Raw genomic sequence first — 25467 nt, forward strand, 5'->3', positions numbered from 1 at the left:
TTGTTCTTGAGCTAATTATGTTGAATCAAAGCCCATAAAACATCCAAATATGTTTTAATGATATTTGACAGCTATTTGGATCATGTTTGATCAAAATAAAAAAAATTTCAAAATAAAATGAAACTTTTGAGTTTTTGATTTGGTCAAAACGAATAACTAGTGTTCATATTTTGGTACCAAAAAAGTATATATGAGATATAAGGAAGTTATTAGGTAGCTTCTTTCCTTTCAAAATAACTTTAAAATCAAAAACTGAATTTTTAATCACAAATTGTTTTGATCAAATTGATTATCATCTAAGTTGATTGATACCTTGAGATGACGATCATCATGTTTCTAGGAGTTTTGTGAAGCTATCCAAACATTATATCAAATAATCTAAACTAAAAAACAATTAAAAAAAGTGAACCTTGATGTTCTTGAAGACCGAGGCATGCTAGCCTAAGACCGAGAAATTCTAACCTAGGACCGAGACCTTGGACTAAGAATTTCAACAGGACCGAGAGGACCAACCGATGTTCTTGAGATAGGACCAAGAAATATGACCGAAGATTTTATTCCAAGACCGAGAGGTCTAACCTAGCACCGAGAGGTCCAACATAGGACCGAGAATTCCAGAATGTAGGATCGAGAGGTCAAACCTAGGACCGAGGAATCTCGATCCAAGACCAAAAATTACTAAACCCAGGACTGAGGGATTTAGCCTAGAGCTAACCCAGGACCGTGAGGCTTATACACCTCGACTGAGGGACTTAGCCTCAGGCTAACCCAGGACCGATGGGTTTATATACCCAAACCAAAACCTTAGTCAAGAACTGAGAATTCTTAGCACTTTAGACTGAGGGTCTCCGGACTCAAACAATAAAAATAGACATGAGGCTTAGGACTCCGGTCCTAAGGCATGTTTGGTTCCACTTTTTCAAAACCCAAAATTATTTTTGTGATTTTGGACTCCTAAACCATTTTCTAAAAATCCCAAAAAATTAGAAAATAATTTTGAAATATTTTTGAGATATTTCCATAAAAATATTTTGACTAAGGCCTGTTTGGCATTTATTTCTAAACCCTAACACACTTAAAATGACTGATGTTCTTTAGGTATAATCCTCCATAGTTATCATCTATAACAAGTATTAGCATTTAAATATTGTTGTTTCAATATTTTAAATAATGCTAAAACTTAGAAGCATGACTAGGATCGAAAAAATAATTGGTTAAAACTCAAACGTTATACAATCGATTTGTAAAAGTCAACTTTATAAGTACATATTGTTTTTTAAACGGGCATAGAGGATGAAGCGCGAAAGCCTTTCCCGAGAATCACTAAACTACGAACTAAAAGAAAACTCTGGTCAATATGTTTGTATACGTAGGCCAACTTTTATTGATTTAAAAAAAATCAATTTGCGACTCTATTTTAAAATAAATAATCGTTTAAATTAATTATGTTTAATTAATTTAAACTAAAAGATTTTCTAAATATCAAATTGTGATAGGATTACCATAAATACTCGCATTATTTAAAATTAACCTCGAAATTAATTACTTTTTTAATTCATTTCAATGTAATTTTTTAAATAATGTTTTATTAAAAAAAAAAAAATTTGACATGCAAACTCAGGTTGAAATTCTCGAATCTCGTAATTTCACGAAAACCGTTAAAAGGGTTTTTCCGGGGTTACAACATAACATATAATAGTTTATTTAATCAAAATGTATAAATATTATTAATATTATATAAATATATTTATTATATTATTTGAAAATGTAACTAATATAATGAAGTTAAATCTTTTATAAAAAAATAATTAAAGATCTTTATAGAATTGTGATGAATATTATAAAATGTCTTAGTTTTGATGAGATGTGTTATATATAAATATAAACTTATAAATTAGTCTTTTTTTTTTGTTATGAATTGAATTTTTATTTTATAAATTAATTAGTGATAAATTAGTCTACTTTTGAGTTAAATTATTTATATTTAATTATGGAGAGAAAAATATTAATAAGATTTTAATTATATATACAAGGAATGTGTATAAAATTTCAATATAATAAAACTTATATACCAAGTTAGGGAATTTAGTTTTTTTTAAATGATACCACATACATTTGAATTTGAAGTATTAATAAAAAAATATACACATTTATTAAATAAATTAATTATTGTTATAATCATTTAATATAAAATTTTATATGAAACAAATATTATTTCATAGTATTACTTGTCAACTAAATGCATGTATATAAAATTATAAACTAACTTCAATTTAATATCTTGTACATTCAACAAGTTTAAAGAGTCAAATTACTAGTAATGTGTCCATACTTAAATTTATAAAGACAAAATACACGTGATCATCATATTTAAAGTTATAAACTTTTTAATTAATTTTATTATTATTTAGTCTTATTATTATTTATAAATATAGTGGTCTAACATAATAAAATAAAATAAATTTTATTGCAGACAAACTAATATATATGTCATTTTTATAGAAGTAAGTTAAAAATAATTTTTTACTTATAATATACATAATTTTATAAGATTAATACTTATTTTTTACACCAAAAATTATAATTTAAATAAAAATTCCTGGACATTTAAAAAAAAGATAATAATAATAATGTTTCCCAGAAAATAAAAATAAAAGACGATAATAATAAAAGATTTGGGATAATAAGGAAACAAATAAAAAAATGGAGATAATAATAAGGAAGCAAATAAAATGATAAAAATAGAAAATAAATATATTTTTGTTGGGTTTTATTATTATGTTTGATTTATTTATTTTATTTTTTTTCAAAAAATAAAAATTGGAATTAAAGAACTCTATTGAAATTTATCTCAAACGGTTTAAGTTCAGAAGTACCTCATCTCTCTATTATTTTCTATTACGTTTGCTCTAGTATGATCCTGGGATGATATAGAAACTATTTAGTGGATTAAAAACGAACGAATCATTCTTATACTAATCTACCTATATTTTAATTTCGACTAAAATTAAAGATCGTCTCATCTAAGAGCAAGTTTTAAGTAGATGACCTAGAATGATTGCATAATCAATTTAGAAGCTACATGCTGTCCTAAATCTTGATTGCGTTCAAGTTTAGGTGACTGCCGAAAATTTTGTGAAACGTTTCTTATTTATCATCCAGAGTTATCCAGTGGTTTTCATATTATTTAAGGCCACGAGTATGTTCATATGACGATTGTACGATGAATATAACTAGTTTGAGTCTATAGTGTTCGTGTTTAAGAAATCTGTATATTTCTGGTCATCTTCTTTGTTGCTCCGGAGAACCTCCAGTATGCTTTAGAGCTTTAATTAGATTTTATTATCCATGCAGATATGTCACAAATCCCGTTAGGATCTCGTTTGTGATCTTAGAACTGACTTTGTTGAAGTATACTGAAAATCAGTTTAGGCAGAATTTTTTTATATAAAATTTATAAATTTAGATTGATCTCTAGTTCTTGATTGATGTTTAGAGTTGTCGTTTTTTATTTGGTATTGTTCTAAGAGCATTTCTGTGCAAGAACTAGATAAAATCAAGTTCAATTATGGCCTTGATTTGTAAAAAAAACATGAAGGCTGCTATGGAGAAGTCAAATACAAGCTTGTATTTTGATTTTGACACTTGAGGCTATTTATTTATTTATTTTTATCTAACAAGGCCTTAACCAGTTTTAAAAAAATCTTATAAAATAGAAAACAATTCAACATAATTTTCTATATTTTATGGAACTCAGAAACATAGTCCAAAATAACATGAAGTAATTTTAGAATGAATCTTACCCCGCCCATGGCATGGGCCGAAAGAATAAGGACCAGGCCCAAAGGCTCATTAAGTAGCCCAAGAATAAGAATAGTAGAGAAAGTAGATGATTTTTGAATTTTTGGTATACTAATTTTAATTTTTGGACACATTGTAGGTTTAAGCCATTTTTTTACCTAAAATAGTTCTTCGATTTTTGATATAAATCTACAACTTATACTATAGGTACTTTGGCTAAGCTAAAATAAAATTCTTATCTATAGAATTTCTCAGTCTAGATGTATTTTCAGAATGGAAAAAGTATGTGTTAGGATCGGTGTTTTCTTTAAGTCCTAGATTATGGAATGAGTAGAATCTTTTAGAGAGGAATGATTTTAGGTTTGAGTTTTAAATTTATAAAAAATGTGTAATATTTCATGTCAAATCTTTAAAGGCCATATTTGTTTTGGAGTAGAGACCGTCCTTTTGGACGGGCGTGTGTGCCATAACGCCAAGACTCTTTCCTATGAGTAACAAAGTACCGAGCCCAAAATAATTTCTTTAATGTTTTCTGTACTAGTTTTAGAGAAGTAATCTAAGTGGTGACACTTAAAAAGTGTCACAAGAACGTCAACGTTACTAAGTTCTATTTCAGCTACTCATCTCCGTTTTGGTGAGGCGACTCCTGAATGAGTTGCTTCCACACCACGTTTTATGAAATTTGAGAGAAAGCTAAGTAATGAACTTAACAAAGCCTAATCCAAAAAATATTTTCTAAAAGTACTCGGGTTGAGCTTACCATTAAATCTCTCATCTCCTACTACGGTAGCATTCGATTAAGGCATGAGCCTCAAGTTAATTGTGTGGTATGAACTGCCCTTAAAAAAAACGAGGTCAACATTTTGAATATTAAAAGGAGCAAAAATAATAGGCGTACAAAAATTGACGACTCTATTGGGGAGACGTGATGCATAAATTGAAACAAATAATTTGTCCAGTTTTAAACAAGACATTTACACATAAAAAACCTAACAGGAGGGTGTAAAACCCAAAACATATAATGTGAACCTCGATGTCACATTCTACTTGCTTGCATTAGGATCCTACCCTATAAGGCACATCACCTTTTGTCTTTCAAGATAGTGTGGAATGTGCGTTGTGCGATACCATCCATGCATCTATATATTACGAAATCAAGATGTACCGACGAGACTTAGTGATCTGTTACAGAGCGATGATGTTGTGAGAAATCTAACCTCTTCTTTTCATTGTAACAAAAGTTGTTGTCAGACAAGTTATGTGCTTACTATATCTAAATACGTGCATGTACTTATAGCTAAAATAGACGCTCACGAGTATGTCAATACTTTTCCAAATTTAAAACAAGGATCTAGTTTGACGACGCTGAGTGCGATCGAAGATCAACACATTGAAACAAAGGTGGAACTCCTGGAGTAGCAAGTACATGAGATAATATTGAATGTAGCAACAAATCGGAAAAGAGAACTCATACATCTTCTTATCTATCATTTCTTGTAAACAAACCCAATTTTTGAATTTAATAAAACCAGAATTGGAAAAACAGGCGTCTATTCCCTTTTAAAAGACACGTATGTGCATTATAGTAACTCGAGTTGTTCTAAACATTAGAACCCTCATTCCTAACGTCATTTTTACCTCCACATGTTTTAAAGAGTCTAAAAAAGCCAAGTACATAAAAAAAGACTCGTAAACTGGAAGATTCTAGAAGGCTGACATGGTTGAAGAAGGTCGTTCAAGTAATAATGCACTAAGGGCTGAGATTCAAGACATAAAGGCTACATTCAGAGATACGGTTACCCAAATGGAAATCATGACTCTAGAGTTTTAGGTCGGTCATGTAAATACCCCTAAACCAAATTCTCAAGCGTTTTCAAGCCCCAAGCCTAGATGAACCACAATACTTCCCATGATCTTAACTCATCTATAGAAGCTATCAACATAATAAATTTATAGGAAGAGTGGAGGTTGAGTTGTCATATGATGAATCAAAATATGTGTTAGACAATGCATCAGCCATAATAAATCAGGAATCCCAAGAGTATGCTGAAACTCATGAGATAAGAGTCTCGATTGCCCTAATTCCCCAAGGTGGTTATCAAGGGGAATAAGAACAAATGATGGACAATATGAAAACAATCCATGAGGAAATGTATACTTAGGTCAATAAAGAGGGAATCTATAAAGACTGGGATGAGATGATGCAAGAAACTAATAAATCATGTATCCCCATCATCTACAACTTCCTAAACCCTAAACCCTAAACCCTAAACACTTAAAACATAATCAAGTGCGGAAATGTTTACTTAGGTTTGAAGCTTTAGGATCAAGAATGAGAAGATAACAGAAAGAAACAACACAACAGTTTTTTATGGATGTTCGGAGCAAACTCTCCTACGTCACCCCTTCTTCTAACCACCAGAAGTTTTCACTACAATATGCTTTGAATCAAATATAGTTTGCACGAATGGCTCACTGTTGAACAGAACAGACTCTGTTAAACTTACAATATGATGAATATCACTCAGCTAAAACGATGCTTTAATTCTAACTCTCTCTTGATTAACACATAGTATTTCAGGAAAACAAGTGACAGTTTGAATATTCAAAAGCTTGATTTCTTAGTAATTTCAGAGATTCTTCTTAGAATGCGAGCGAGAGATCGAGAGATTGTCCGTTGTCCTTTAGATTCTTTAAATAAGGAACAGGTACCAACGGTCGAATCTTCATAATGACACGTGACGAGCTTCCATTGGAACGCCTCCATAGTACAACATACTCTGAATACAAGGATTGTGGCCGTACACAATAGGTAGTGCGCCGAATATTCTTCAGAGATATACCTACAAAACAAATAATGTGAAGGATATTCACTTACGTGGCATTGGTTGATTGGTTACAGCTGGTTGTCATATTGATCTTCACTAGAAAATGGAGCAGGAGTAGCGTACAGCTAGAGCACGTGGGTAGGAGGGTGCTAGCTTCAAGCAACTGCTTAAGCATGGCATTAGATGTATTTCAATTAGACAACCTCGTCTAATGAAATTAGACGTCCCCGTCTAATAACAAGATCCATTAGACCACTTGGATAAATGGGATTAGACTTCACGTTTAACTACAATCACTTCAGACTAATCTGAAGGAGTTAGAATGCACGTCTAACTTTCACCAGTTAGACTGCACGTCTAACTTTCACCAGTTAGACTGCACGTCTAACTTTCATATTCCATTAGACTCAACGTCTAATTACGAATCCACTTCAGACTAGTCTGAAGGAGTTATATTGCACGTCTAACTTTCTCTTTCCATTCGACTGCACGTCTAACTCCACGAGTTAGACTGCACGTTTAATTACGAATCACTTCAGACTAATCTGAAGGAGTTAGACCTTACATCTAACTTTCACCAGTTAGACTGCATGTCTAACTTTCACCAGTTAGACTGCACGTCCAACTTTCACTAGTTAGACTGCACGTCTAACTCCACTTTCTATTAAACTGCACTTTTAATTTCACTAATTAGACTACACGTCTAACACTACTTAGTTAAATTACACATTTAACTTCGCTAGTTAGACTGCACGTCTAACTTCGTGCATCTAAAGCCAAATCGGTCTAATGAACCTCATTAGGACCAAGTCTAATGTAATCTGATTTCGATACACCTGCATAAAAAACAATTAGCCGCATAGACTATCCTTTCATCATCAAAATTCCAATAGTCAAACTATTTCAACACTTAGTCAAAATAATTTGATCCAACAATTTCCCCTTTCTTGATGATGAGATTGAAACTTTGCATAGATAATAAATTAAGCATTCATCATATAAAATTCAGAGTAGAATTTGTTCATCCAGCTTACACAACTACTTTCCAAAAACCAATATTCAAAAACATAGTTAAAGAAGCATAGTTTAAAAGTTAACAAAGTAGGAGAAAGGAGATTATTGTTCTTCACTTTTCACTCGAGGATCGATAGGGAAACGAGTTCCTTCATAGCTCATCCCTTCACCCGTCATCTCTTGACCGGTTAGCAAATTGCGAAAAGGAGGAAGAGCGCGACCACCACGAGCGGTTCCATCACTCTGGCCTCCACGATCACCACCGTTACTCCGACCTCCTCGATCACTACCAGGTCGCCCACCACGACCACCACCACTGCTTCGGCCTCCACGATCACCACCGCTGCGACCTCCGCCTATTTTAGTTGGCCTTGTATTTTCATCATTGGTTGGCGCTCGCTTAGATCTGGTGCCAGTTGATATACTGTCACTTCTTCTACTAGGCTCACCTTGAGTGATACGAGTTTGTTCTTTCTCAGCACCAGCTTTCGCATTCTCTTTAGCTTGAAATTTCCTTGCAATGGAGTCGGCATACTCCAATCTTTCAGCATCTGTTCTTCTCATGCTGCCTTGAATTTCAACCAGCCGATTCTGAAATAATTCCATTGTTTCCATAATCTCTCGTTGATTATCAAGATTGATTTGCCTTTCAAGGCTCATCATTTCTAATTGACGACTGAAGAGCTGCTTTTTAAATTTGGAGAAATTTGAATTTGAGACATGAGTCTCATACGTATTCTTCTTCAGTGTCTTATCCAAATCATTAAGGATTTTGACATGTTCAGCGAAGTGTTTTATGTCCTCTTTATGGGTCTTCAAGATCTTTGCCATATTCGATCCTTGATTTACCACATTCTTCTGTAGAGAGGTAAGCAGAGATGTCATCGACTTCATAAGCTTGGTACCGTCAGCAGAAGATCCTTCATTAGATGAATTATCTTGAGATTCTGCTGCCATGCTCTGAATGGGGTTAAATTGAGTGTGAACCTGCAGGGATTTGCTCGGGTTCATCCTTCTCAGACTCATTTCCAGATCGATTTCGCTCTTCTTCTTCCAACTCCTCTTCTGCTATATTAAATCTTTCGTACAAATTTCGTACTGTGAAGAGGATTGAGAATATTTTTATAGAGATTACCAGCATTAATCTCAGGAAATGGTAGAGGCTTTACAGTTCTAGCATATTGATCATATTCCCCCTCAGATGAGGAACTTTCTTCGGCATCTTTGTCTTTTGAGGGTTCCCCCTCAGATCTGACAACATCAGGCTAACTGACTTCAGCCTCTTTTTCTTGAGATCTCCCTGTTTTGACAGCAGGGGATTTCACTACCTCTTCTTCATTGATATTAGGAGTTTGAATGAGCTCTTCAACAATTTCTTCCTATTGCATTACAAGAGCTTGGACCGGCTCTTTAACAACATCTTCTTCTTGCGTTACAAGAGCTTGGACGGGCTCTTAATTAGCATTTTCTTTAAGAGCTTGTTCAGGCTCTTGAATAATTTCTTCTTCTTCTATGGACGGATTCTCTTGAATAGGTTCCTCATCTTGCTCGATAACAGGCTGAGCCAGTAGACGTCTTTCTTCTGTAGAGAGATTTCCAAGTTCTATCAGAAGAGCAGCATCTTGCTCATCTGTATCAGCATGATCAACAGAGATATCCATTGGTTCGTCTTCATCGGAGAATCTACCAAAATAGCTAACTCCTGAGCAATTAGCTCCATCAACATATCGAATGACTACAGAAAGATAGTTAGCCATGATCTCGTCTAATCTTTTTAAAGCCTTTACTTCTATTTCAGCACCTTTCTCAATTGGATTGAAATTTGCTTTTCTGGCTTCAAGAATGGGAAATAAAGCTCTTCCTCTTAGACATGCTTTTATAAGGTCCTTTCTCTTCAAAGCTTTAGACACCTCCGAAGTTTTGGCCCATTTGAGAACCTTCTTTTCATTGGATACAAGCTTACGCCATTGACTGCTTATTCCTGAACTCGTGATGACCTCATCATACTGGATTGACAATCTGTTTTGGATCTAAGAGTAAAAAATTTATATCTTCTCAACAGCTATGTCTTTGACTTGATTCATCATGAGGTCAACAATACATGTTGCCCCAGAAACATCTTCATTTTCGTCAGTTACAACATTCTTCCCTTTTCCAATAATCTCAACAGATTTTGGAAAGGGTCTTGGTTCACCAAATACAATTCCACACGACTGTCTTATGGAGCGCATTAATTCATGAGCAGATTGTGGCTTCTTGAAAAGTCCAGGAGAAAGTTCGCCTCGAGTGACCTTCCCGGTTACTATGGAATCTTTTGAAATGAGATTTAAGGAGGAAGGCTCTCTGACAGAAGTAGAGTGAGCCTTTTCAGCAATACCACCAGCCGCAAGGGTAAGGACTACACCTTGTTCTGGTTGAACAAACTCTGTAGCACCAGCGACTACTGGATTATGTTGGCGAACGAGAGACACAATCCTGTCAAAATTCTTAATATTTGGACCAACTGACTCAACAACGCGCCCTGTAATAGATTCCTTTTCAGGAATAAAAATAAATTTATCCTGTTCCATCACAGGAACATCAAATTTGGGCACATCGGCTAAGGGTTGGGAAGAAGTTACCTTTGATGACGCCTTCATCGATTTAGACGCACGGGGCGCCTTTGACTTGTCACCTTTTGAAACAGATGACCTTGAAGATCTCCGCAACTGACTAGCAGCCAGAGACAAGGGAGACAATGGAATGGTGGCAAGTTCGACTAGACCTTGCCTGACTCTGGAATCGACTGTTTCAGAATCCTTCTTTGAAGATCTTCTTAGGCTATTAGAACTAGCCTCTGATTCGTTGACTGTTTTTGATCTCTTTGCTCATGTCGATAGAATGGAAGCGGCTGGTTGTCTGGATCGGGTAACAAATTTTCCACCCGTCTGTTGGCTAGAAGCACCTGAAGGCGATTCTTTAAGGTGCTTCATTCTGACTAGGGTGTTGACGACTGTGAAAACAGTATACACCCCGGTCGAGTTGATCGGTTCAGGTTCACCCGTCGGAGCCCCAAATGCTCTAATAAACGGCTTAGTTGGGCAGCGAAGGTTATACATTCCCTGTTCTCTTAGTTGATGGAGAAGTAGAGATTCTGAAATAATGTTAAGGCCCAGTTGACCTGGATCCCCTTTGAGATGGCACACACATAGTCAAATTGATCTTGACTATAGAGATTGAACGATCCAGCCTTCCCCTGAAGCGCTTTTGCCACCACATCATTTACCAAAATAAAGTGTGGTTTAAGGACCTTCTTACTTCCATTCAATCGAATCGCCAAAACGTCGGCTGATAAAACCTTCTTCATTTCTTCCATTACTTCCGATGACAAATGCCTGTTGAAAGTATGTCCCTTCGACGGAAGTTCAAAGAACTCTACGTAACAGGATTCGTTGAAAGAGATCTCCATACCGTTAACAGTTGCTACAATGGAATCGTCCACCATTGTTGCAGTTTAAAAGAACTCTCGAACTTCCTTCTCATGAAAGATGAACGGACCTCCAAGATATTTTCTGAGATCGGAATACTCGAGGGTTCTGAACATATCGACCACCTCTTGCTGATCGAAGGAATAGACCGATGGGAAATCAACCTTAGTTTCCCGAGTCTGTTCTTCATCTTCTCTTGCCATGAAGCAAGCCACTTCTTCGTCATCACTATCACTAGATGAGAAGTAAGAGTCACGGATGCTTCGTCTGTTCTTCCCATCTCCTACCATAAGAGCCTTCAACTCCTTTTCATCGTCCTTCTTATCTTCACGCTTAGGTTTCCTGCACTCCGATTGGTAATGACCTACAATACCACAATTATAACATCTAACATTAGCCTTTGATTTCTTATTATCATTGGAATTTGAATAGCTTGAGTTATGGTTTCTCTTCTTCTTGAAGTCGCCAAACTTCTTCACGAAGAGAGACATGGCATCGCTGCTCAGTTGATGTGCCGCCATCTTCACATCAGTAGATACAGGTGGCTCTTCAGTAGTCACCAGAGCTTTGGCAATGATAATGGATGTGGATTGATCTTCTTCAATCCTGCAGTTCAACTCGAACTCATAGGCCTTGAGATCAGCAAACAGGTCGAAGAGAGAGATCTTGTTGAGATCTTTGGATTCCCTCATAGCCATCGTCTTTATGTCCCATTCCCTCGGAAGAGCGCACATGACCTTAATAGCAAGCTCCATGTTTCTGTAGGTCTTGCCAAGGATAGATAAAGAGGAGACAATCTTGTTGAATCTGGTGTCGAACTCGTTCATTGTTTCACCAGGGCGCATCTTGAAACTGTCAAACTGTGGAGTGACAACAATGATCTTGTTTTCCTTGGTTTTCTCGTTGCCCTCACACAGTTGGGTGAGTCTATCCCAGACCTCTTTAGTAGTATCGCATTCGATAATGTAGTTGAACATGCTATCATCGAGAGATCTGTACAGAACATCAAGAGCCATGTTGTTGAGGTTGTTCTTCCTCTTTTCTTCACTAGTCCATTCAGATTTCTCCTTGTCGATCTTGATAGGACCATCTGTAATGAAACTCCACATGTCGTCATGAAGAGAAGAGAGATGAGCACGAAATCTTTTCTTCCATACGATGTAGTTTTCTCGAAAGAAAGTTGGAATGGAGGTTGCAATGGCATCTTTGGTTATGGTTGTCATTCTTCAGGAAAAGCTTGAGAATAGAAACAGAGCTCTGATACCAATTGATAGGATCGGCTTAATCAATAGAGACGAGGGTCTGGCAATTGATGAAGGCTTAGGAAAAACGGTTTAAAAGAAATCTTGTTAAGGATTTAATTTACTTTCTATTCTACGCAAACCCTTATAAACACTTGAAACAGAATCAAGTGCAGAAATGTTTACATAGGATTGAAGCTTTAGGATCAAGAATGAGATGATGACAGAAAGAAACAACACAACAATTTGTTTATGGATGTTCGGAGCAAACTCTCCTACGTCACCCCTTCTTCCTTCCACCGGAAGGATTCACTACAATATGCTTTGAATCAAATACAGTTTGCACGAATGGCTCACTGTTGAACATACCATACTCTGTTCAACTTACAATATGATGAATATCACTCAGCTAAAACGATTCTTTGATTCTAACTCTCTCTTGATTAACACACAGTAAATCAGGAAAGCAGCTGACAGTTTGAATATTCAAAAGCTTGATTTCTTAGTAATTTCAGAGATTCTTCTTAGAATGCGAGCGAGAGATCGAGAGATTGTCCATTGTCCTTTAGATTCTTTAAATATGGAACAGGTACCAACAGTCGAATCTTCATAACGACACGTGGCGAGCTTCCATTGCAACGCCTCCATAGTATATAGGAGATTCTGAATACAAGGATCGTGGCCGTACACAACAGGTAGTGCGCCGAATATTCTTCAGAGATATACCTGAAAAAAAATAATGTGAAGGATATTCGCTTACGTGGCATTGGTTAATTGGTTACAGCTGGCTGTCGTACTGATCTTCACTAGAAAGTGGAGCAGGAGTAGCGTACAGCTAGAGCACGTGGGTAGGCGGGTGCTAACTTCAAGCAACTGCTTAAGCATGGTATTAGACGTATTTCAATTAGACGACCTCGTCTAATGAAATCAGACGTCCCCGTCTAATAACAAGATCCATTAAACCACCTGATCTAATGGGATTAGACTTCACGTCTAATTACAATCACTTCAGACTAATCTAAAGGAGTTAGACTACACATCTAACTTTCACCAGTTAGACTGCACGTCTAACATTCACCAGTTAGACTGCACATCTAACTTTCACATTCCATTAGACTCAACGTCTAATTACGAATCCACTTCGGACTAGTCTGAAGGAGTTAGACTGCACGTTTAACTTTCTCTTTCCATTAGACAAAACGTCTAACTCCACGAGTTAGACTGCACGTCTAATTACGAATCACTTCAGACTAATCTGAAGGAGTTAGACTGCACGTCTAACTTTCACCAGTTAGACTGCACGTCTAATTTCACTAATTAGACTACACAGCTAACACCGCATAGTTAGACTACACATCTAACTTCGCTAGTTAGACTGCACATCTAACTTCGTGCATCTAAAGACAAATCGGTCTAATGAACCTCATTAGGATCAAGTCTAATGTAATCTGATTTCGATACACCTGCATCAAAAATAATTAGCCGCATAGACTATCCATTCATCATCAAAATTCCAATAGTCAAACTATTTCAACACTTAGTCAAAATAATTTAACCCAACAAAATAAAATTATTTATAATTGACTATTATAACACCCTCAAGAATTAAAATCAAGATCTGATCAATTAGGGCATTATTCCAATTCCTAATACTACTCAGAATCCACTCCTTAAGTATGAAGTCCATACGATTATAGTTGAAAATGCATTATTTTCTCTTAAAGAGATGGTGAAAATGATTCAAGATGAAGAAATGATTATGTACATCACAAATTAGGGGTCAACAAAGAAAAATGAAGGGTTGGTCTAAGCTAGGGCAATTATAAACAACAATTTGTGGGAAGACGCAAAACGAGGCTAGTCTAGGCATAATCTGTTGAGCTCGTTAATTTGACCAAAGACAAGAGGTTGGTCCAAGCCAATAGGATCCTTAACGACTACTGATGGGATGATGAAATGACAAACCGATTCATGCCCAATCTAACAAAGTTATTAACTTGATTGAAGGGGAAAGAAAATATAGATAGTCAATCCGGACTAGAAACTACAAAGGAATTGAAGTTATAGGGACCAAGAAATCGATGAAAGAACCATTTGATAAAGAATAGGAGATTCAGAATGACGACAGGTGGGTTGAGGAAGAGATAAAGACAAGCCCATCACGGGAAAGAACTAACGTGAGCACCACCAGGACCGTGACTGATTTCAGGCCAACTTTTATGAAAATAATTGTAGTTAAAAAATTGATAAAAGTAGAAAGAATATATGGAAAGAAAAAATTAGATGAACCAAGACAACTAAATCTAGGAGATATTCTACTCAGCTATCTTCGAAAGACTAATAGGAATATATTTATGTGAGAGTTTCTCATGTTTTCCATTGAGCATCGACAAACACTTATGACGGAGTTGAGAAAAGCCAACATCTTAGTGAATACAACCTCAAAGGATCTTGTCAATATAATATTTGTAAGTTCGGCTTGCTATATGATTAGCTTTAACGAAATTGACTTATCAACCTGTGGGTCAAGTCACACTAATGCCTTGTACATTTCCATTAGTATGGAGGGGAATCCTATCCCGATGGATTTAATGAACACGAGATCAACATTGAATATTCTCACATTGAGGATGCTCGAGAAAGTTGGCTTCACCAAAGACAAAATTCTCCCGTTTGATTTTTTGTGTGATGAGCTTTGATAATTTTAAACGAGAAATAATTGGGAATATATAAAGATAATCATTAAAGTAGTTGGTGTACCTTTTGAGCTGAATTTCTACGTGATTGTTATGCAACATTCATACAATTTAATTCTTGGTATACAGTGGTTGCACTTGGCTAAAGTAATAGCGTCCACACTTCACCAAAAGTTGAAATTCATGCATGGAGATAAAATCATCTCAATTGATATAGAAGTGTACGTAACAACTGGGCAAGAAACTCATTCATCTCCCAAGAAGTCGAACTCAATGGCTTCGAGATTAGTCTGATATTTGCGAAAGGTAAATTTTTTAAAGAACCTGATTTTCGAATATTTGGTTTTAATTTGGAACATAATGCACATAATGATGTAATTTTCGGAGGTCCTACTGGTGTAGGGTGGGTCCATCGTGCCATATATGAAAATAGAGAATAAGAAAATATTTAGTTTAGGATATGTCCACCTAAGACGAAAGATGGAAGACTAGAGAGATATTAGACATACACATCTCGTTCCCAACACTAAATTGACAAATCATAAAGAAGGAAGATGATGTGTTATTGTAACCTCTAAAAATCCCTTTTCTCGGAAAAGCTCGTGGTTTACGAAATTTTAACATTGGTTTGCGTGTCAAAAGTCTTTTAATATTATTTAAAAAGTTTTATACAAAAATGTATGTTGATATTTTAAAATTAATGATAACCATAATTAATTTTTATGATCAATTTTGAATAATCTTTTAGATTTCAAATCAATATTTGATTAAAAGAAATATGTATTTTAAATTAATTGAAAATAATATATTAAAAGGATTATTTATTTGATGAAATAGTCGCCAATCGATATTTAATTTAAAATTAATAAAATATTTTGTATACGTATCTAAACGTATATTTGACTAGATATTTTTTTGAGTTCGATGTTTGGTGATTTTCAGGAAAGGACTTTCGCATTATATCCTCCGTATCCGTTAAAGAACAATCTCAACTCTATAAAATATTGGCTTTTTAAAAAATGGTTTTATTATGTTTTATTTAACCAATTATTCTTCAAGTCTTAAACATGTATATATTTTTCTTTCATTTAAAATTGTAAAATAATATTTAAATGATAGTATTTGTGATTGATGCCGATTGATTATTTATAAAGGTACTTGAGAAAATATCAGTTTAATACATTAGAATTTAAAAATAAAACCAAAAAACCCTTATCAAAATATTTTTTATGAAAATTTCTTTAAATTTTTTTTAAATTGTTTTCAAATTTTTTAGATTTTTAGAAAATGGTTTAAGGATTCAAATTATAAAAAAATATTTTTTTTAAATTAAAATTCCAAACAAACAGGCCCTAGGACTAGTCCTCTCGGTCGCGGGCTAGAACTCCTCGGTCGTGGGAGTCGGACTCTCAGTCGGGTGCGAGAGATCCTCAGACGAGACTAGGATTCCTCGGTCGAGTGTAGGGAGTTCTTTGTCGAGGCTAAGATTACTCGTTCGAATGGTGAAGATCCTCAGTCGGGTGTGAGGAGTTCTCGTTCATGAATAGAATCCTCGGTCGGGTGTACGGGAGTTCTTGGTCGATGCTAAGATTCCTCGGTCGAAAACCATGCCGAGCTTCTTTTCTAGGTCGAAAATCAAGTCAACTCTAAAAATCCCACGCTCGGTCGGATAATAGGAATCCTTGGTCGAGTGCAAGGGATCCTTGATCGGACTGAGTTCTCTCAATTAATCGTCAAGATCATCAAACTACAGGTTTGATGGTTTTAATTGGATCCCTTAGTCTTCAATCCGATGGTATGGAGTTTCGTCTGATCCTAAGGATAATTTATAACATCATTCCGATGCATCGTTTCGATCGAGATGATGTTCCATTTGATTCAAACATTTTTAGGCAAAAATCGGTATTTTAAATTTTAAGGTTTAATAGAGTGTATTGAGTTTACCAATAGCTTCCTTATGATTCATATGATCAAATAGATCCAAAACAAGATCAACATATCTGAGTTTTAACTGATTCAAGAGCTAGGTTTTTCCAGATTTTTGAAATCATGGTGTTATAGCAAACATGCTTAAAACCGATTGGACTTGATCTAAAACCATTCCTAACATCATTTAGAAGACGTTAGGAAAGTTTTCAAACTATAAACCGAGAGCTAGAGCTCAAGAACAAAAAACTCGATTTTCAAATTAAATTAGGGTATTTTTGATTTAGCTTGATTCACTTGAATTAAGTTCAACAGAAAGCTTAGAAAGGATCTTAGAATCATTTTTAAATTTAGAGATTGACCAATCAAGCAATAATTAAGACTAATTGAACTAAAATATGAAAATTTTAATTTGAATTCATAAGTTGAATTATAATATAAATGTAAACTTACAGTGATTTGGAGAACATTCATGAAGTCTTGTAGGAGTTTTGTGATTACCTGGAACCGAGCTTTAAGGCCTTACACAAGATTTCAAAATTTCAAGAAAAGTTCGAAATTCTTTATGGAAGATTTTGTGTGAAGTGGATTGAAGGCTTATGATTCTCATTACTGTCTTTGTTTTACATAATGAGAGCTATTTATAGCCTCCTAAAGTCGATTCATCGATCAAGTATATTGAATTTAAGACAAAAGGTCATTAATGACTTTTGTCTATATTTGATGGTTCTTATCGGATTAGGGCATCATTGCCTCTATACCTGTAGGCGAAATGATCACCATATTAAGGTGAGCATTTCAGCCTTTAAATTACTGTATTTAATTGAGTATCAACCGAGTTCCCCTTTTGAAAAATAAAAAGTTTTGGCCAATCATCATGCTGTTTGTCGTGAGGAAAAAGACATTCCAGGCTTGAAACGTCGTCGTTTCAGGCCTAAAATGTAAATGTGCATCTTGGCAAAACGTTCCATTAGTAGTCCATTGTGTCTGAGTATTCTATCCGCGCTCAGACTAACGACGTTTAGGCGCGCGTTAGTCGATCTGCTACTTTGCGGATGCGCCTTTCTTCTGTTTCAGCGGGCGAGACATCTAACTGTTGAGAGTTGGATGAGATTACAGTGCTCATCTGATGGCTGTGGAGTCTGTTGCACTCATTTCTTTAAATTTCGGCTACAACAGATCACGATCCTTTTTCACCCTTAACGCTTGATTGAAATTGATTTTTCAATTCCATTTTGCTTCATTTTCAACCTACAAAATACACAAAATATTTTAATTGACATATCATTTATTTTTTCTATTTATTTTTATTTTTTATATTTTGGAACTTTTGTAAAGAATTAATTTGGGATAATATTAATACAACATTTATCTCCATTTTTAAAAAAAAAATTATTTTAGGCTATAAAATTAATTTGTGATAACATAAATACAATATGTATCTCAAATTATTTTATTTTAATTTTCTGGCCTTTATCTTAATTAATTGAGATTTAATTAATACAATAATTATTCCAATTCATTATTTAATCATGATTTATCCTTAATTCTAATTATTTTTAATTTATTTAAAATAATTATTTAAAATTTATACATTGGGTAGGTGAAATTTTATTGCTTTACAACTGTGTGTCGAATTCTAAGAACCAATTCTTAACAATATAACTAAAAAAATTCATAACTGACTTTGACTTTTTTTTAACAACTATCCTCATAAGCATAATAATTTAGATTACATGAATATGCAAGAAACGACAAGTCTCGGAAGCAGACTGGAAGAATCTTTTTAGATGTTTGAGCCAAGAGAAGACAAACCCAAGGAGCACCCAAGATAGTCACAAGACAAAGCTGCAATAGAATACCTAATCCACTCTAACTCCAACGACACGACTGAAGATGATGACGATCCCTTCACAACTAACAGGCCCATTCATGTCACGAATGAACAAACTTAAGATCGAGGAAATTTAAAAATAAAGGAGGTTATCTCGAAACAATTTTCTAAAAAATTGTATCCCCTCCCACTTCTAATAAAACTGATGCTACTCTTTCTTCCTCCCTCGAGGATTCTGAAACAAATGTAAATACTTTAAATCTTTTCAGTAAAGAAGAAATTTCATATTACATAACAATCCAGATGAATCATCATATGACTCAAAAAATACTTTTAAAATGAAACATTATATTGAGAATGAAAACGAAATATCGTCCATAGAAAAAAATGATTGAAATAAATTTAAACACCGAAGACAATCCTCAAATCATTTTAGGACAAAGTTTAAATATAAAAGAACGTATTCTCTTGGTCCTATAGATAAATGTTAGGAATCGACTCCGATATTGTTCATCACCACATTCCACTCTATCAAGATGCAAAACCTATGAAGTAAAATCTTAGATGTATGCAAAATTACATTGTCTAGAAGCTCAAAGATGAAGTACAAAAACAATTTGAGGCAGGATTCCTCGAAGTTGTAGAATATGCTAAATCAAAGTATTAATTATAAATGTATAAATAAAAACTGAGTTGTATTAAATTAACTTTGTGTAGATTAAAGAAAACCGGAAAGGAAAGTTGTCCGATAGTTGATCAAACTTCGGTTTTTGTAAAGAGGCGCTTCCGGTTTTTATATCCAATTCGGTATTTCTAAATCGGTATTATATGAGATCGGTACTATGTCAAGAAGTCGCGTCCGGTATTTTACAAGATCAGTTTTATAAAGACGCATCCGGTATTATACAAGATCGGTTTTATAAAGACGCGTCCGGTATTTTACAAGATCGGTTTTATAAAGATGCATCCGATATTTTACAAGATCGGTTTTATAAAGACACGTCTGGTATTTTAAAAGATCGGTTTTATAAAGACTCGTCTGGTATTATATGAGTTCGGTATTTTACATAAAGGCGCGTCCGGTAGTTTGCGAGCTTTCGATTTTTATATCAAATCGGTATTGTACAGAAGCGTCATGTAGTTTATTAGATTAGTTTCTGGATAAACGCTTCCAATTTATCTCACCCTCTACTATATATCCAAGTCTTCTAGTACTTTACCAATCTGATATTATATTAGGATGCTTCCGGTATGTTACCACTTCGGTTCTACACAAGGCGCTACCAGTATTTTCTAGTTCGGTATTTTGGATAAGTGCTTTCCTGTACCTGATCAATCTTTGCTCCCGATTAAGCATTGGTTATGGGCAGTCTATCACGGTAGTAGAATCAGACCTATAAAAGACTGATATGAACAAAGACAAGTCAAACCCTCTGAGTTGTACGTTCCTCATACATCGTAATCCCATTAATAAATATTTTGGCTTACTATCATATAGTACAGGCAAAATCAAAGGAGGATCCCTGTGATGTACTATTTTGGATCTCAGTCAATCAAATTAGGACTGATGTCCTCTAAAGCAAATATGTTTGTTGAAAGTGTGCCTATTTAAGAAGAAGATAGAGGACGATTTGCTTTTACGGTTCATACATAACTTTGAAACCATTTTTCTTCACCATCAACTGCTTCTACAACCGCTTTACAAGAAAAACACCGATTTTCTCACTACTCTCTCAAGCTATCAAAGTCATAAAAGATTACAAGTTTACTAGAGTGTTAAAAGTTGTTTTACATATTGTTTATTTTGTGTGAGTTTTCAATAGTTTAAGTTGACATAATTTGTTTCTAGTCAACAAAGTGTGTGCTAGGAGTTCGGAAACAGGTAGTGTCTAAGTCTTGGTTGTTTGATTGAGTTTGTACAAGTGTTGTATTCAAACCAAATCTTCTAGTTAATATCCTTCTCAAGGTTGAGAATAAGGGGTGATGTATGAGCTTTTATTCTAAACAGCCATAAAATCTCTTGTGTCTTGTGTTCTTTATCTTCAGCATTATCCTTTTCATCAACCTGTTGCTTCAAGTCCAAACAAACATTTCTGCATTTGAACTCCGTTCAAGAGTTTGTGACAACTTGCGAAGAATAGAAACATATATTAACTTCTAATAGAGTTAATATTAAACGAAGTGTGAAAGCGTTCAACATATTCAGAACCCGTCTCTATCGTTGATCACAATCCTAACAAGTGGTATCAGAGAAGACCGCTTCTATTCTCAAGCATTCAAATATCATCATGTCTTCCTCCAACAAGCCCCCCATGTTCCGAAGTGAAGATTTCAATGATTGGAAGTTACGTATGCAAGTGTATTTGGCCTTACAAGATGACGATATGTGGTATGTTATCACTGACGACCCGATAAAGATTGAGAAGGAAAGATGCGAGTGAACCAATGAAGACAAAAGGAAGAACAACATTGATAACTTGGCCAAGAACACCATATACAGAACTCTAGATAAGAACATGTTTACAAAGATCAGAGCATGTGCCACCACCAAGGAAGTATGGGAGAAGATCATTCAACTTAATGAGGGCAATGAACAAACCAGAAAGAACAAAATCATGGTTGCTACTCAGAAGTTCGATAACATCAAAATGCGTCCCGGAGAAACGATGAACAAATTTGATGAACGCTTCACCAGCATCGTCAATGAACTTTCTACTTTGGGAAAGGTTTATGGCAACAAATAAGTCATAGTCAAGGCGTTGAAGGCACTTCCCAATGTTTGGGATGTTAAGACAATGGTAATGAGGGAATCCAAAAATCTTCAAAAGATGCAGTTGCACGACATGTTTGATAACCTGAAAGCTCATGAGTTTGAGATGAACTCAAGGAATGAAGATGAGTCTTCATCTTCGAATGTGACTAGGGCGTTGGTGTCTTTTGTGGAGCCAGAAGCCCCCTCACCCATCAAGTCAGCTAAGCAGTTCAACAAAGATGCGATGGCACTGCTTGTCAAGAAGTTTGGCAAAATTATGAGGAAGAATCAATCTAACTCATCTTTCAATAACAACAACAACTTTAATGATTATAAGGCTAACATTCGCTGTTTCAACTATCATACTCTAGGTCACTACAAGTCGGAATGCCGAAAGGCAAGGAGAGACAACAAGAAGCCAGCTGATCAAAAATATAAGGAGGATCATAAATCATCCAATCACAATAAGGATTAGAAAGCAATGTTGACAGAGAAAAGAAAAAGAAAGTGGGCCCAAAGTGATTCTGATTCCAGTGATGAAGAAGAAGTCAAGTGCTTCATGGGTAATGATGAAGAGGTATTTGAATTTTCCTCATAAGAGTTCACTCGAGAGGATCTGATTACTGCACTCAATGATATGGTCATTGAGTACAAGAAACGGCCAGTTCTCGTTTCAATTAAGCTAGATAACACATCTGGTAAAACAAATGAATTATCCTCTAAGAATGAGAAACTCAAAGAGACTGTTCATTTGTTGACCAAGGAAAACGAGAGAACCAACTATGTGATTGATGCATGGACTAAGTCTAAGGATGCAGCCAATCAAATGACGAGTCATCAGAGACCTGCCAATTGCAAATTTGGTCTAGGCTACGATAACAGCAACCTCGACAAGTCATGCAAGAAGTTGACACCCACGAAAGACAAACTTCTTTCTATAAGTTTTGTCAAGAGTACCTCAACTAACACTCAAGCGAATCATGATGCAGATGAGTCAATAACTAAAAGGGAACCAAAGTATGTGGAGCCAATTGACAAGTCACAGTGGCTTAGTCTTAAGAGAAGGAAAGCTAGTCGGTCACCTGGACATGAAAATGACAAGCGATCAATGAGGTATTATCAGAACTTATCCTCAAAATATTATGTCTCATCTAAAGGCAGACAGAGAGTTGTTAAGCCTTATACAAGTAGAATTATTAAGACTAACACTAGGAGATCTATCAAAATAACACAAGTATGGACCCCCAAAGAACTGATCAAACATGGATCCAATTAAATGTGGTTACCAAATGTGTAAATAGTTTTATTTCTAGGTTAAATAAGTTAAATGCTTGGAGGATTTAGAATGGTACTTGGATAGTGGATGGTCAAGGCACATGACCGAAAATAGAAGGCTTCTAACCAACGTTATGAAGGAATCTGGATCAAAAACCACATTCAGTGATAACTCAAGGGTAAGACCGTGGGAAAGGGTAAAATTGTCCATGGTAACCTCACCATAAATAACGTGCTACAACCTGCTTAGTATAAGTCAAATGTGTGATATAGGATATATTGTTGAATTTTATAATAAAGCATTCTTAGTCAAGGATCAACAGGGAAGTACTCTATTCATAGGTCATAAGACAGGTAATGTATATAAAGTAAATTGAAAAAAATTATTTAATCCTATCTGCATGATATCTAAGAACGATCAAAACTTGCTTTGGCATAAGAGACTTCCTCATTTAAACTTTAAAACCATTAACTTTATATGTTCTAAAGAACTAGTTGAAGGCATTCCTAAATTGAAGTTTTCTAAAGATAAAGTTTGTTCTGCTTGTTAGATGAGCAAACAAATCAAGTCAACTTTTAAAAGTAAAGGTAACATTCAGTCTGAAAGATGCTTAAAACTTTCGCATATGGATCTTTTCGGTCCAGTTAAGGTAACCAGCTTAGGAGGCATGAGATATACCTTAGTAATTATTGATGAATACTCTAGGTTTACTTGGGTTATTTTCTTAACTTCTAAAGATCAAGCTACTCCTAATTTGATTAAAATTCTTAAAAGAGTGTAAAATGAAAAATCAGTAAGCATGAATAAAATTAGAAGTGATAGGGATACTGTGTTCACTAATAGGACTCTGTCTTCTTACCTTGAGGAGTCTGAAATTAGACACGAGTTGTCTAGTGCCAGAACTCCCCAGTGAAATGGCTTGGCTAAAAGAAGAAACAGAACCCTTAAGGAAGCGACTAGATCAATAATTGCCGACTCCGGAGTGGCTCATAAGCTTTGGGTAGAGGCTATCAATAGAGAATTTCATACTCAAAACCGATCAATGATTAATGAAAGATTTAACAAAATGCCTTTTGATATTTACCATGGAAAAACTCCTAATGTTAAATACTTTAGGATTTTTGGCTTCAAGTGTTACATTCATAACAATGGCAAGAATTAGTTGACCGCTTTTGACGTCAAATCTGATGTTAGTATTATGTTAGGATATTTTTTAGTTAGTAAAGCCTATTGAGTGTATAATAAACAAACTCTAACTATTGAAGAATCATCCCATGTTGTGTTTGATGAGTCTGTCGAAAGTAACACTTCTATATCCACTGATTTGTCTAACAGAATGGAGGATGTTAATCTTCAATCTGATAGAGAAAATGAAGTCGAGGTCAACCCAAACATTGCTGCTGAACAGACGGCTGAGAATGTTGAAGCTCAATAAAACCGGACCGCAACTCAACAGGCTACTGATAATCTGGATAAGTCTGAGAAAACCGGTCGGTCAGATCTTGATCAACCAACCGGTCTATCAAATCTTGACAAAATAACCGATCGGTCAGAAAATATTTCGTGACCAAATTTCAAAGGGAAAAGAAATCTTCCTCTTGAGCTAATAATAGGTGACCGTTTTGCGCCTCTTAGGACCAGACATCAATCATTATATGAGTATGAGAACTTTGCTTTCATCTCACAGATTGAGCCTAAGAAGGTTGACGAAGCATTGCTTGATCCAAATTGGATTCTTGCAATACAAGAAGAGCTAAACCAGTTCGAAAGAAACAAAGTATGGAATTTGGTTCCAAGAACAACTAATCAATCTTTCATTGGAACTAGATAGGTCTTTTGCAAAAAACTTAATGAAGATGGTTTGGTCACGAGGAATTAGGCTAGATTAGTGGCCCAAGGCTACTAATAAGAGGAAGGCATTGACTTCGAGGAGTCATTTGCTCATGTTGCTAGACTTGAGGCCATTCGAATTTTTCTAGCATTTGCTACTTTTAAAAACTTCAAGGTTTTTCAAATGGATTCTAAGAGTGCCTTTATTAACGGAATAATAAATCTGGAGGTCTATGTTGAGCAGCCTCCTAGTTTTAAAATTCCTGCCTTGATGAGTCACGTTTTTCGATTAGATAAAGTATTATATGGTCTTAAGCATTCTCCTAGAGCCTGATATGATACTCTTACTAAGTTCTTATTTGATCATGACTTTACCATAGGCTCTGTTGATAAAATATTATTCAAGTTTAAAAAAGATTCTCATATCTTACTTGTTCATATAATATATGTTGATAATATTATTTTTGGGTCAACTAACCCTAAATTATGTGAGAATTTTTCTAAGATGGTGATAGAAAAATTCGAGATGAACATGATGAGGGAGTTAAGCTTCTTCTTAGGCCTTCAGGTTCGTCAACTTAAAGGAGGCACCTTCATTAACCAAGCGAAGTACACAAAGGAGTTACTTTAGAAGTTTGGCATGGAGAGTTGTTCTGCTGCCTCAACCCCTATGAGTTTATCAATCAAGCTTGATAAGGATGAAGATGGTCTAAGCGTTCACATCACTGCTTAATATGGGATCATCGAATCTCTACTCTATCTAACAGCACGCATGCCATATATCCTCTTCTCTATTGGTGTT

General features: G+C 35.1%; 1 protein-coding gene across 1 annotated transcript; it reads right to left on the minus strand.

The window, feature by feature from the left end:
- Window positions 1–7745: 7745 nt before the first annotated feature.
- Window positions 7746–8669, minus strand: LOC124939139 (keratin, type I cytoskeletal 10-like). Its single transcript, XM_047479647.1, has one exon. It carries the CDS (start codon window positions 8667–8669, stop codon window positions 7746–7748), a length of 924 nt encoding a protein of 307 aa, XP_047335603.1.
- Between the last annotated feature and the right edge of the window lie 16798 nt (window positions 8670–25467).

This window comes from Impatiens glandulifera, chromosome 5 (genome assembly GCF_907164915.1).
Source record: "Impatiens glandulifera chromosome 5, dImpGla2.1, whole genome shotgun sequence".
NCBI lineage: Eukaryota > Viridiplantae > Streptophyta > Magnoliopsida > Ericales > Balsaminaceae > Impatiens > Impatiens glandulifera.